The sequence below is a fragment of the Choloepus didactylus genome, chromosome 7, assembly GCF_015220235.1.
Source record: "Choloepus didactylus isolate mChoDid1 chromosome 7, mChoDid1.pri, whole genome shotgun sequence".
NCBI lineage: Eukaryota > Metazoa > Chordata > Mammalia > Pilosa > Megalonychidae > Choloepus > Choloepus didactylus.
The window spans coordinates 69,099,207-69,114,489 of NC_051313.1; the positions used below are offsets into that span (position 1 = coordinate 69,099,207).

The window sequence follows — 15,283 nt, forward strand, 5'->3', positions numbered from 1 at the left end:
ATATTATACATATATATTATTAAAATAAATTTCACCTCTTTTAGTTTTTTAAAAAATGTGGCTACTAGAAAGTTTTAAATGACTTATGTGGTTGACATATTTCTATTTGATAGTGCTGATCTAGACCTGTGGTTCTCAAAATGTGGTCACTGACCACAGCATCAGCATCACCTGGGAACTTGTTAGAAATGCGAATTCCCAGGCCCCACCCAAGACCTACAGTATCAGAAACTCTGGGGGTGGGGCCCAGCAATCTAGGATTTAATAGGCCCTGAAGTGATTCTGTTGCAAGCAAAAGTTTGAGGTTCACTAGTCTGTCAGTCTGGTTTCTCCAGAGAAACAGAACAGACAGGAGATAAACGTATTTATCTATATTTATACATATATTTATATATGTTATTATATATAATAATATATATACTATAAGGAATATAATGCCATTGTATATATTTATATATATTTAATGGGAGATTTTTTTTATAGGAATTGGCTCTTGTGACTGTGGGGATTGGCAAATCCAAATTTCATAGGGCAGGCCACAAGCTGGAAACCCGATGAACATAACATTGGATTCCCCAGGAGAAGCTGGCTGACTGAAGTAGAGATACAAATTCTTCCTTCTGACTGTTGAAATCCTCAGGTAAGGCCTCCAACTGATTGGATGAGGAGACTCCTCTAATTGTTGAAGGCAGTCTCCTTTGTTGATTGTAGAAGTAATCAACCAGAGCTGCAAATAACTGATTAATGATTTAAATCCATCTAGGAAATACCCTCACAGCAACAATCAGGCCTGTGATTGCTTGATCAAACAACTGGACACCACAACCTAACCAATTTGACACATGAACTTCATCATCACAACTAGTCAAGATCAGGTGTTCTTAATCTTGGTTGCAAATTAGAATCATCTGGGGAGCTGAAAAATGCTGATGCTAAGGCTACAATGCAGACCAGCTAAATCAACAACTCTGGGGGTGGGACCCAATCAAGAATATTTTTTAAAGATTTCCAGGGATTATCATATGGGGCAATGTTTGAAAACTATTAGTGGAGACCCATGGTTTTAAAATTATGGTCCTTAGAGCCCTAGACATGACGCAGAGTCCCTTACAGGATGAGGCTTTTGTATAAACTTTTGTTTACAGACTAGAATAAGAGTATATCTTTTAAGAACATTCTAATGACATGATCCTAAAAACATTCCAATAAAATGGGTACCCATTTCACCTATTACAATATCCTTCTCCCCTTTCCAGGGTTGTCTTATTATTATGGTAAGTCCAAGAACCCTATGTGGTTACTCAACGCAATGTGGAGTCCTGTGACAATCTCTTATTGTAGAGAAAAGTAGGAAAGTTGATCAGTTCCCTGGCAGATCCTAGTCCTGCTGCTGTTGCTGCTTTCTCTGCCACATAGTGTTGCTTTTGAAAATGGACAGTGCTGTTTTTAGTCAGCTGATGCTTCTGTCCACTGTTGTTGTGATTGATGCTTATTGCATTGTTGGCACAACAAGAGGAGAAAGGGGAAGACAGGTCACTTTTCCCCCACTCATCTCTAGTGGTCCCATGCTACTGAGCTCTTTTACTACTTGATCTCTATGTAGGACAACACAAAGCCAATTCCCCTAAAACAAATGCAAAATGCATGTGTCAATGGGTCCCAGGGAGCTTCAGCATCAGCTGCATGCTGTTCCAGGAATGAGTTCTTTCATAAAATGACACACACACACTCCAGTGTACCATCCAAATACCCTACTTCTCTCATATGGAGGTGCACTGTTTTTCTTTCCTGCCAACTGATCTTTCATGGGGCAACTGTAATCTATATGCTCCAATACATGTGAACCCAAAAACAAACAAACAAAAACCACAAAAAATCCCAAAAAACAAGGGGATCTCTTTCCTTCTCCTTTTAGGAGCCACTTGGTCCCTGTAAAAGCTCCTCCTCAGCAACCCTACCTTTACTTAAATACTTATTGAGTGCCTACCGAGTTCAGTACTAATCTACATATAGAGGGGTTTATGAAGTGGGGCAGTGCTTGTTATGCCAAATAAGTGTCCTTTTCCCAGAATGTCTTATCCAGGGTTAATATTTAAAGAATAATACTGAACAGGCACTGACTAGCAGAATGAATGCCTGACCAATTAGAACAGATGCTGGCCATAAATAAAGCTCAGGTCTTACTGATGTGTACCTGCTAAACATCTGTCCTGCCTACTATACAAAATGGACATCCAACTAATTCTCCCCAAAACAAAGAAGTGACTTGTTGTTTCCATTGCTAGATGTGAAGAGGATGAATACTTTAATATCTTTGGACACACTGTTCAGAAGAAAGGAATTCATAGTTGTCAAAGTATGAAATAAGTGTCAGTAACTTTAGTCATTTGCAGATATTCTTTTAGGATTTCTGGCAAATCTGTGTATTACCTGTACTGTTTCTTAGTTGATATATATTTTTTGGAATTGGTTCATTTTTCTTCCTTAAATACTGTAGTTTCATTAACAACAATAGTGCTAGTTATAGTTCTGATTTACTAAATATATCTTTCTTGCTACCTATTAAAATAAATATATAACTAAAATAAAAAATGGTCACTTGTGTACAGTCTAAAACCAACTTTACTATCACTAGTGGTAAATGTACCATACTTTGGAAAACATGGTTTAAATCTGTTTTCAAACTTTTTTGAAATCACTACCCAATTACACATACATACATAATACACAAACATAAATATAATTGATGCAAATTTCATGAAACTGTATTTAACATTCTTATGTGAGATGTACATGAATATATTCTATTCTGCTCTGTGAAGAAGAAAAAAGGCTGGTTGTGACCCATTAAATTGACCCATTAACGTGTTGCAGCTTGTAGTCTGGAAAACACTGGTCTAGATGAGAGTGAGGAACTTCTTTTGTTGAAACATCTAAGTGTAGGAAGAGGTCATAGTCAGGACTGTTAAGGTGTTGGATACTTGGGGAGGAGGGCAGGCTTTAAGAGTTTTGGTGGCAGTTAAAATTTTATTACTTTGAGCTGTTTGTAACTCTCTGCTTCCTTGTGGAGATATAATTTATTGTTTTTGCAGCACAGCATCCACTTACCCTTTTCCTAATGAAAGTACCCTGGTTTTCTTCTGGGGAACCATGACCTGTCTCATTTTCTGCTCATTTCTTTAGGTTGGTTCAACAATGGCTCAGGAGTAGAGCAAGGAACCCAGAGCTAAGGTATCACATTTCCCTAGGCTCAGTGATTGGATTAGAGAGAGTAACTTAAGCCAAACCAATCAACGATAAACCATACCTACTGTAAGGCATGGGTGGGCTTAGTGGTTTGGAGGTAGTCTTTGATTTTTCTACTGAATCTGAAGCTGAAATGTAAGGTCTGGAGCTAAAGCAACCATTTTCTGACCGTGAGTGAATAGCTTATTTGACCAGGAAAGCAGCTTGTCTGAAAATGTAAAAGAGCTGAAAAATAGATGATGACATTATTTAAGACTCTGATTAAGCCATGGGTGAAACCTCTACATGTAGACCTTTTAGTTACATGAGACAATAAATGTCCACAGCCTTCTTTTTATTTTCTTAGTCTATTTTAGTTCATGTATTTTGTCCCTTGCAACAGAGAGTCCTACTCCTGTTGAAGCTTTAAGCAAGTGGAGAGTTCTCAGCAGATAAACTTAAGACACAGGAGTAGCAACCTCCTGGAGTTATAAGTATAAGGGAAGGAAGACCAATAAAGATATCCAGCAACAGAGAGAAGTCAATAGATTGGTGTAAGAGGGGAGGAGGCAATACTAAATCTCAAGGTAATGCTTGCCAGTTACTCACATGCCAATAGATTGTGACTTGGCTCATCAGGGATTCTTTGAAGCCAGGTGTAAAGCCTAGCCTTCACTCAAGTTTATCCTCACTACGGTAAGCAGGCAACCTTCTCTTTGGGTGGTGTTAGCTTTGGGCTGGCCACCTCAAGTATTTAGAAACCTATGTTTGCTTCTTAACTCTTAGAGTATGCAACCCTGGGAGACTTTCTCCTCTCTAATATAAAAACGCTGGAATTCTCAAATTAGAATCCTAAAAGGTCAAAGTTCTTTCCTTCATACTAAAACACACTAAGAACAAGGCATGTTGAGATTTTAAACTAAAAAATCTGAACTTATTGTACATAGTAGTAATGTGTTTTTGTGTGATGCACAGGATCATTTACTTAATATTGCCAATACCACACAGCTACTATGTTTTTTTCTATCAGATTATCTTTTCTCTCATGAAAGTAAAATATCTGAATTGCTATATGGGCTATTAGAAATTTCCTGAATTTTCTGTACTAAAATCTTAACTAATGACATTATATTAGAGTATCTACCAAAATCTTATTTAACTTGGGCAAGACAAATCTGATTTTGACTGATAGTATTCTCACCTGTGTAACAGAAACCTACAGGTTTTAGTCCTTTAATCTGTAAATCACACCCACTGCTAATATTAACCAATTGTGTGCAGAGTGACTTCACAACTGCAATTTCTCACAGGAAAACTAAAGGAAAGGATTTTGGCTATAAAAACTAACTTTACAAAAGGTTATAATGGACTGAAAAATTTTGTGTTTTGGTAACATTTATGTGGAAAAAAAGCTTTTTCCCGGTACTCGTTGAACTGCACATGAATATACAAAATGGCTCCTTCTGCTAGGCCTCATCCTGCTAGCATTCAAGATGACTGGAGTTCTTTTCATAATAGAAGTGATGGTGGAAGATAACGAACTTTACCTGACTGGTAAGATATTGTAATTCTTTTGTAATGCTGGCTTGGAGGAACAGGCTACACACTCTATATCTACATCAGCTTTCCTATCTATAAACATAACATTCCAGAAACAGGAATAGATCGGCAATAAATCTAAATTCATGTGTTTTGCTTCCAGGCCTGCTGTCAACAAACTGTTCTGTCTCAGATGAAGCACTTTAATTGCAATGTGCCTCAGTTAATTCACAAGAGTGAGTTCTGTAAAGTATACTTTCTCAGATGTTACAGTGTTAATTATTTATGGATTTTGGAAGGTACAATGAAAGGTATTATTTAAATGCAAGCACTGTTATTAAAGAATTTTGTGATGAAAATAAAACGTCCTCTATAAAAACAAATGATTCTAGATAATTCATTCACTAGGCCATAGGACAGAAGCATGACCCAAAACAATTACTCTGACAAATCTTTCTGATAAGGTAACAATTAGGAAGGAAGACAACACTGTAATTGGATACGGTTATATTTTATGGATATAGGAAATGAACAATCAATCTCAACTTTATCTTTTGTAATGTCATTATGTAGAGATGAATACGGCAGCAACTACCGATCCTATTTTACTGAAGAGGAAACTGGGGCCCAAAAAGCTTTAGTCTTTGTTGTGTGTGTGCGTGTGTTTTTGTGTTTTGTTTTGTTTTGTTTTTGTCAGATACATACTCCTTTTGGATCTGATCTGATTACTCCATCAGTCCTTGAACCTCCAAATAAAAATCTTAGTCATAAAATAACAGAATTCCACCACTGCATAAAGATAGTTTACTTAGACCCTCTCAGGGTCGAAGAAGAAACAGGACCTAAAAGATTGAGTTGCCCAGCATTACTCAGAGAGAGTAGTGGTGCTAGAATATCCTAGTTTCAACTCTAGAAAAAACATATATATAAGATTAATTTGTCTGTTCATTGAGCTCTTGCACCTTTCACCCCGCCTTTTATTTTAAAGGCGTAAAAAAAAAAATTCCCATGAATCTAGAGAACTCAACCGCTGTCGCAGGCCACTCACATCCCTCTTGCCTTTCTCCCATTCCACTTGGACCTGGGCTTTATGGGTCAAGGATGGTTTTGCTTGCACTCAACACCTGACTGTGGATAAGAAGACCTTGGAAGAGGCTGAAAGGTAGGAGGGATTCTTGTCAGTCGATATCTTTCTGAAAATAGCCTCATGAGATCCACCTCACGAGTCCTCCCATCCTTTATTTCCCCTCCGAGTAGCCTTCCTCTCTGCTTTAACTTCTCAATTCTCGCCACCTCTTTCCTCCTTTTTTCTTTGCTCCCGCTATGGGGTCACTCTGGCCAGGGGAGATGGCACCCGGGGGCCAGCGGGGGAACCCGTCTTTACCCCTCACTTGAGTCTCTGGGGTAAGGAGAGCCTTCAGTGCACACTTAGCCATGTCCCATACAGAACCTACATATACAATTACAGTGGCTATTACTGTAACGGCCCTATGCGTGGGAGGGGGTGAGGGACAGAGCGACTTCGGTCGCCGGGGCTGGGGGCTCCAGCTGCCGCCTCCTCTCAGGCGCCAGTGGCGCCGCCACGGCCTTGCTCTTCCTCCTCGTCCTCACGCGTCAGCTCGGCAGATCCTCTGCCATGACTCAGCGCTTCTTGCAGGCTGCCCGACTGGGGACACCAGCTTCGAGAGGACTCCTCCTGCTGCGTCCACCCGCCCCCTCCACCCTCACCCGCCTCCGCCCCCGGCCGCGAGGCCTTTGCCGGCTCCGCAGCAGCGGTTGCCGCCGCAGTCAGCGAGGACGCCGCAGCAGCATCCGCCGGCGGCCCTGCGCGCGCCTGCAGTACAAGCTCGACCCTGCCGCTGTGCTTCACGCCAGCAATGGAGCTCCAAGCTTCCTGCCGCCGCCGCCACACTCACCAGCGCGGCTACCTAGTGATCCGGAACCCGCATCTCAACAAGGTAAGCCAACCCGCATTCCCTCCTCGCAGCCCGACAGCCCATCGCAGTCTGAGTCTGGCCGCTCACGCTGGTCCCTCTGCCATGGCCTCGCCCCATCCACTTTCCCCCGGGACACGCCCGCCGAGCAGCCTCGGCTGCTGGGGCCTTCCCGGAGACCTCTGAGCGGGCAGAATGGGGGTGGGGACGGGTGGGTGTCCGCGAGTGCGATGGGAAGGTGCTGTTGGGTGCCTCCGCACCTCGGCATCCCATTTTGGGAAAAGACGCAAAGATGTAACTTGTTTATAATACTTTTTGGGCGCTCTTCTCAGAAAATAAAAGTCAAGGCAAAGAAAGTTGTCTCGAAGTGCGTGAATTGAGTATTTTTGTGAAAGCAGCATGTAGGCAGCCAGGTCAGCTTCCATGTTCCACCCATTTATTGGTTCCACTGGTAATTACTGGTAGCTGTTGCGGAGAGAAGTAGCCCTACTGGTCCGGCCTGGGTAGAAATGTGTTCTGAGTACCTCGGATCACATTAGCAATCAGGAACTAAAGGCCTCTTGGTTTCTGGAGTGACCCAGTTAAGAGTCTGGGAATGCATGGTGGGTGGCTTCTGCCTGAGACGCTTTGCTGACCTGGTAGGAAAGCCCTGTCCTAGACATGCCATATCCTTTTTTTTTTTTTTTTTTAATCTGGCCTTCGGGAAATTAAAAAAAAGATTGTTTTTTAGGCCACTTAAAATTTTTATTGAAGGGGAATTCAGTATACACCCCGTTCAGAGACTTTTTTTTTCAGAATCTGGTAACATTTCATTTTTCTTTACTAGTTATGTACTAGTAGTGTAGACACATAAGTTTCCTCAGATGAAAAATAGGTCAAAGTTTATAATTTTGTTTATCTGCAGACTAAGCAGTTGCACTGGTTTTTGTCTCTGGATTGTTCTTTTGTGTGTGTAGGTGTGTGTTTTCAACATTTCCTATTTATTCAGTAGATGGAAGATGCCATCAGTCAGCACAGAGGTGTGTTTATCCATTTTGATTGTCTCTTTAACAGACACCCTTTTCATTAAGAACTGGACCTTAGCTTTTCCTGCTTGGTCATGTTGATCATTATTAATAACTTGAAGACTTGTGATTTCTTTTATTTGATAAATTATAGCTAGTGCAAATTTTTTTTTTTTAATTTTTGTGGTGATGGGCTTCTTTTAAAAATATATGATACTGTTGGTGATCATAAAGCATTATGAAATTTTAAATAGTTGTTGTTAGCATTAGGAAATTTAAAATAGGTCTTATTTTTTTTTCAAAAATTTAATTGCTAGTGTTTTTTCTTTCTTTTTATTATTCTGAAGGTTCAAGCCTGTTTTTAGTAGAACATAGGTAAAACTCAATGTGATAAAACAATTTTTTAACTTCCATGTGTTACCTGCCTGCTGTAGCTTATGACCAAATTAGGGGCCACCACTTAAGAAGGACTACATGAGTGGTATAACCTGTTTGAAGGTTCTCAGGCTAGGGCAAGAGTGTCTATTAGAATGGGAAGGTAGAATAGGCAGTCCATAAGCAAAAGTAATTGTGCATTTACTATGATTATGTCAAGAATTTATGATATTAAAATTCTTTCAACTCCTGTTCACCTGTATGGATTAATACCTATATCAGAATAATAATAATACATATATATTAATAATTATTAATATACCTATATTAATACCTATATCAGAATAATAGTGCAACAAAGATCTTCCACCAAAGGTAGAAAGGTACAAAATTAACATGTAAAGAACATGGTTTTGAGTTTACAATTGAACTTTATTTGTATACTATTAAATTTAAAATTCAAAATCTAGTGCATCAACTATGGGGTATTTAATGGAATGAGCTTTAATAGTTGTGCAGTGTCTCATGGAAGCAACAGAATATCCTCATATGTACCATTGAAACCATAGCTGTTGGACCTTTTGTTCTCTTGATCTGCAGTGCACTCAGACCTTTGGGCCTTTAAGTTTTCTTGTAGTTTAGGAATTTTTATTGATAATGTGATAACCTCAGCTCCAAAGAGAAGCTAGCCGATTTTACAGCCCCTTAACAGCCCAGTCTGTCATTTGGCTACATGACATTTTCTTCAACCACACTAAAACAGACCTCTATCACCTCACCTCTGGACAACTGCAACAAACAGTTTTGCTGGTTTAAATTTTTAGTATTATAATTTGTCCTTCATATAGGTAGGAGAGAAGTATCTTCCTCAATTAGCATTTTATTCATAGTATTTACAGTATGTTGTTTCCTATTATGGTGAATGTAAAATCTGTCAATTAGGTTTATTAGCTTCTCCAAACTTCTCATTAGTTCCCCAACTTAGCCTTCTACCTAAAATGTATTTATTGATTCTCTTAATATTTTCCTTTTTGCCTTTTTGTAATTTCTGCAATTAGAATGTCATCAGATGATTTAATAATCTTCCTAGGGAAGCCTTTCCCAATTATCCTTGTCCTATTACTGTTACTTAACATTTCTGTCCTAAGACTTATCTTCTTTAATGTAATTTAATGTAATTTCTTGTAAGTAAATTCACATTGAAGTTCAAGCTCAATTGATTCAATTATATTATAATGTAATTAATTATATATTAAATATAATTATAATATAATACTATTATATTATAATATAGTTGGAAAAGTTGGAATTTGGTTTAAGCCAGACTAGAATTAGTTGCTGGATATCCTTAGAAGGGGCTTAGTCTTGGTAAAATCAAGGTTAACAGTAGATGCCATCTGAATTTAAAAAACAAACAAATCTAAGAGAAATAGATTCTTTCTTCATTGGTCGTAATTCCTATATGATTCTTAGTCTTACTGTTCTCTTCTACTCAAATGTATCATAACAGGTGGAATTTCATCATAGCCTTTGGGGAAATACTTCTATTTCACACTTATGAGATCTAATATCTTTTTGTATACACCCCAAGCTATTTTTGAAGTGCTCTTCTTTGCCTCTATTATATGTGCTTATCTAATTTAATGTTTATTATTTCCAAGGTTACCTCTGATTTAGGTGAATGGTGTTTCAATTTTTTTCTCAGGAGTTTTCATGTAACTAATAGTTTCAAAAATCGCTCTTCAAAATTAAAATTCTATGCACACATAGAAACACTCATCACTAGTATCTTTTTCTCATTTTCTTGTTTACTTTATTTCTTTGTTCTATAGTAGAAAGCACTACTTGATAGTTTCATCATAATTAACTCATGTATATCCTTAATATTAAATATTAATATGACCTATAAGTAAATCTCCAAAAGGCACATTTTTTACTCTTTTAGGCAGTTTGATCCTGTTTAAGTTAGTGATGCTATTTTTATCAAAGTTAATTTTCATCTGCCTTATTAACTTTTACATCTAAAAAAATTAGCTTCTAGGTAAGTGCTTGTAGCTGTGGGTTACCTGACATGTCAAGACCTAGGTGGGTTTGTTGTAGACTTAGGGAAAAGAGATAAAAACAAGTCTTATTGAAGACTGACTTCTTTTTTGTCAATGTAAACTATAGCGGAATAAATCATTCAGAACTTTTCACTTATCACAGTTCTGGAGTTGCCTCAGCAATATGAGAAACTGATTTATTATTTAAATGGAATCCTACTGACGTTCAAGTCTTTGCAATGAAGATGTACAGCTATATGCCTCTGTAACTATATTATCTTGCTGTAATTGAAACAATTACTACAGTGGTAGTATAGGATATCAACATTTAGCAATGTAGTCACCTATACAATATGTACAATTGGTAGATAAAAAATGGTGTGCTCTAAGGATTAGAAAGATGAGTTTGATTTGAGGATTCCTGAGACTGGCAATATCTGTAGAGTACAGGTAATATTCAAGATTGGGGTAGGTTTGAGGTTTTAATATTTAATATTAAATACTTTAATATTTTAAAGTGTTAACTATGAGAATTAGCCCCTGAGCTGTCTGTTCCTTAAGTTTATATCCAGTAGTGATATGACAGAGATTACCTTGAGTCCAGGAGCCAAAAAAAAAAATAAGTCAATGCAAAAAACACCTTTCACAGTCTTTGCAAACTGGCTCTGCATTGGCTGGTGCTCTCTTTCAGGGTTTAGCCCTCCTACCAAGAAAAACATTCTGAGCCAAAAGTGAAGGGCAACGTCCTCTTCCCTGTTTTCTGTGTCTGTGTCTTATCCTGGGTTTGCGCTTGCTTCTGGCCTTAGGAACTCTCCTGATTACAAGAGTCCGAATGCCCCTTCTACTCCCCCTCTTTGGTACTGTCTATTGTGCGACTTAGTGCAGATAACCCTTTGCCACAGGCCATTTTGATTTAATCATTTATTGCACTGCTTTAACTGTATGCAGGCTGCTTCTGCTTGCAGGGCAAGTTCTGGGCAAGCGAGCCTGAGACGGGTTTCCTGGTTTGGTTTTTCAGACTGCCACCCGATAGAGTAGTACAGGCACACAGGCACCCGAATATGAGCACAGGTGTTACTCGGCTTATTCTGGAATAGAGCCAGGGACCCATAATTGGTGCTCGGGCTGGTTCCACACTGTGTCTGGGAGGAAGGACTAGCAAGGGTGTTGAAGCTTCACCTACCATTTTTGCAGCGTCATTTTCTTGATTTGGATCTTGCCCAGTTACTACAACCCTTTAACTCTTTTCTGGAGTTTTGATGAAGATGGGCATGCCAATTTTTGCTAGTTGTTCAAAGAATCTGTGGGGGACCCATACCCTGGAGTGTCTTACATTGTTATTTTGGTTGACTGGAACACCTTAACTTGATTTTTCTTTTTTTTAAAAGAGAAGGTGTAGGTTTACAGAAAAATCATGCAGAAAATATAAAAGTTCTCATATACCTTTCCTGTTTTAACACTTTGCATTAGTGTGGTACATTTGTTACAATTGATGAAAAGAGCCTCGCTTGATTTTAGGTTTCAGGAAAACAGATCAGGGAATTCATTCTCAAATTATATTCACATGTTTTCCCATTTCGTTGGGTACATATTTTCAGTAGTCAAATCAATGTTAATGTTAAAGTCTGTTTGGTGGAAAGATTCATGTAAGATGAGAACTCGACAGAAATTCATAATATCTGTATATTCTTAGGATTTAGAAAGATTTTGTTCTGGTTTGCTAAAGCTGCTGCAATGTAATATACCAGAACTGGGTTGGCTTTTACAATGAGGATTTTTTAACTTACAGTTCTTAGGCCATGAAAATGTCCAGTGCAAGGCCTCAACAGAAAGGAAGATACCTGGACTCTGTAGACAGGCTGCTGGCATCCGGGACAGCTCTGCTACTTGGGAAGGCACATGGCCAGTGTCTTCTGGTCCTTTGCTCCCAGATTTTGAGCTTTCAACTTCTGGCTTCTCCGTCTGTGGATTCCTTCCTCAGCGTCTGTGTTTTTTTCTGTGTGCATCTCTTAATTTCATCTTTTTTAAAGGAGTCCAGTAAAAGGATTAAGATCCACCTTGGGGCAACTCCTCAATTGGAATAACCTAATCAGAAGGTCCCACCTACAATAGGTCTCCACCCACAGGAATGAATGAAAAGAACATGGCCTTTTCTGGGGTACCTAACAGCTTCAAACCACCAAATGGCTTTGCCATTTTGATATCTTTTGGTTACCTATATGCCTTATGCTGTGAAGTGGAGAATACTACAGAATTTGCAAGATTGAAAATTTCTTGGTTGTGGAGGTAGGTTGGAGTGTTATGCTGGTTTGCACTGTTGCTTTATCTTTCATCCTAGTTACTTATAGGATCTAGAATATAGTAAGTATTCTGTAAAAGCTTGTTGAATGGATGAATGTGGGGTAGTTCTCCAAGTAATACTCTGTAGCTCTGCTTTACCTTCCAGATGTTGTTACAACCTCTCCACAGGTCACATTTCATTTTTATGGATGAATAGACAGTACCCTCTTTTATAATACCACCATATTGTTGGGTTTGTGTTAGAGAATCTCTCTCTTTTAGTGATTATAAGGATGGCTAGTATATCATTTAGAATTAGGTCTTGCTACATATAACAAAAAAAGCCAAATAACAGTGACTTGATCAAGATATAGCTTATTACTTTCTCACATGAAAGAAATCGGAGATGCATAGTGCAGGGCTGTTTGGTGCATCCGCTGAGTCATCAGGAACTCAGGCTTCTATTTTTCTACTCTACCATGTACAAGATCATTTCATGGTCCTGTCTGACTGCAGGTCAAAACTATCACATACGCATTCCATGATGGCTGTGGGAAGAAGTGGGAGAAAGAGAAAAAGGCCCACTTTCCAGCAGTCATCTCTGCACATCCTTCTGCACATCCCATACAACACTTTGACTTACATATCATTGTTCAGAACTCAGTCAAATGGCCACTCGAGGGAATCAGAAAACTTGGTCTTTTATCTGGATGGACTGCCACTCCAAATAACATTGGGATTCTCTTACTGAAAAGGAAGGTGTCATGGTTTGCCAGAGCTTCTGCGACAAATACCACACAAGGGGCTGACTTAAGCAACAAGAATTTATTGGCTCACAGTTTGGAGGCCAGAAGTCCAAAATCAGGATGTTGGCAAGGCCTTGCTTTCTCCTGGGGTTGGTGATGTTCGGGGATGGCAGTCCTCTGTCACGTGGCTCTCTTTATGTCTGTTCTTCTGGTTCTGGTTTCTGGCTACTACTGACTGTGTCTGAATTTCCTCTCTCTATAAGGCTTACAGGATTAAGGGTTTTAAAGGATTAAAACCCATCTTGACTCAGTTTGGCCACACTTGAACTAATAATAACATCTTCAAAGGTCCTTTTTACCAATGGGTTCACACCCATTGGAATGTGGATTAAAACTTGAACATGTCTTTGGTGGGCTGCATGATTCAGCCACTGCAGAAGGTGACAGCAGATGCTGTGGTCGGCAGTTAGCAGTCTTTGCCATGGCCTGAAACTGCCAGACACAAGTATAGAGATTTAGATATAGCAAATGTAAAGAGTGATTATATTACTCTTGGTGATTGGAATAAATTATTCTTGATATTTGTTGAAGAGCCTTACTGATTCTTGTATAAAAATGAGAAGATACAAATGGGTAAAAAGTATGTTCCCTTCCCACCTCTGTGCCCCAGGGTAGGAGGTTCCCCTTCTGAAAGATGAGCACTGTTTCCAGTGACTGGTGTTTCCAGTGTATACTCTTTTAGAGATACTGTATGAAGTGTACCTTTAAGTTCAATTTCTTAAGTTAAAATGTCGTTGCTGTAACATGTGAATTTGATGTGTCCTTGGTGTGGTGGGCAGGAGGTGGCATCGTAAAGAAAAAATGTTACAGTTGGGAGTATATATGCGAATCATATGGAGTCATGGAAAAACGATTGAGAATCATGATCCTAGATGACCATCTGTCATCTGTCTGGCACTCTGAAACTGGTTCTAAAACATTGTTTTTTCTTTGTTTACTGAGCTAGTTTTATTATGGCATTTCCTCAATATGGTGGTTAATATATATTGTTGGTTGACTGTTAACTGGCTTGCATCTGTTTCATGAAAGGGAATTTAGCTAGTCAGGAAAGGAATGGGGGCTTCCCATTACTCTTAGGATAAAGTTCAAAATTTTTTACCTGGTGACAGGGACTTTCTGCTCTTGTTCTTACCGATCTTTCCAGTGTCATCTTTCATCATTCTCACAGTTGATGCATCGGGGTTTGTGCCCCTGCTGTTTCCACCTCTCCTTCCTCCCAGCTTTTTACCTAGTCAACTCTTAACTCTGCTGTCTTTCAGATCTGATTTGAAATCACTGTTCAGTAATGCCTTCCCTTTTAACCCCCTAAATTAAGTTAGATCTTAAGTTTTCCTTTTTGTTTTCCCTTATCTCCTTTGCCCTTAATCTCCATTCCTATAAATCCTTTTATCATAATTGTTATTTTATAGCTGTTGTTGCTTTTTTATGATATCCTGTTAAACTCTCTAGCTTATAAACTTCATGAGGTTATGAACCATGTCTGACATGTCACTCTTTGGGATAGTGTCTGGTACATTATAAGCATTCACTTAGTAAATATTTGTTGAAAAATATTTGGAGAACTTCACAGCCTCCCATAAGGTAACTGTAAAAAGAGACAAACAACATTCTTGAAAATCTCAGCTGTGGGTCTGAAGCAAGAAAGCCATCTGGTGGCATTTCTGAGAATATCAGGTTGATGTATGAGGTGCCTAATCCTGAAATTGAAGCACAATTCTCAGTGACAGTTCTTGGTATGTTTTGTGATGAAGACCCTTTGGAAGTTTGATGAAGACTCAGGGCTCCTTTTCAAAGCAGTAGTTTTAAATAAATAGAACATATAGTGTTAGAAAGGAAACCAATATAATGAAATATAGGTATCAGAATTATAAAAATAAAATTAAGTTATAAAGTATATCCTTCTTTATTAAAAAATTGCGACACTACATTAAATATAGGCAATTTAAAGTAATTTTATTTTTTAAAGATTTCAGAATGAGATTTTTCAGCATGTATAGTCTGCATGCCTGTTATAAAAAAACACAACAACTTATTGTGGCTCTAACACCTATTGTAATTTCAAGGCAATCATGCAATGA

At 38.6% G+C, this 15,283-nt stretch overlaps 1 protein-coding gene across 2 annotated transcripts in view; it reads left to right on the top strand.

Annotated features, from left to right (window-relative positions):
- Positions 1 to 6,254: 6,254 nt before the first annotated feature.
- The window catches only part of ME1 (malic enzyme 1), a 267,367-nt gene continuing 258,338 nt past the window's right edge, over positions 6,255 to 15,283 (top strand). For both annotated transcript variants that reach the window (XM_037844248.1, XM_037844249.1), the window contains exon 1: positions 6,255 to 6,722. In XM_037844248.1, the coding sequence (XP_037700176.1) occupies positions 6,642 to 6,722 (81 nt within the window). In that variant the 5' untranslated portion in view covers positions 6,255 to 6,641. The remainder of the gene's footprint in view (positions 6,723 to 15,283) is intronic.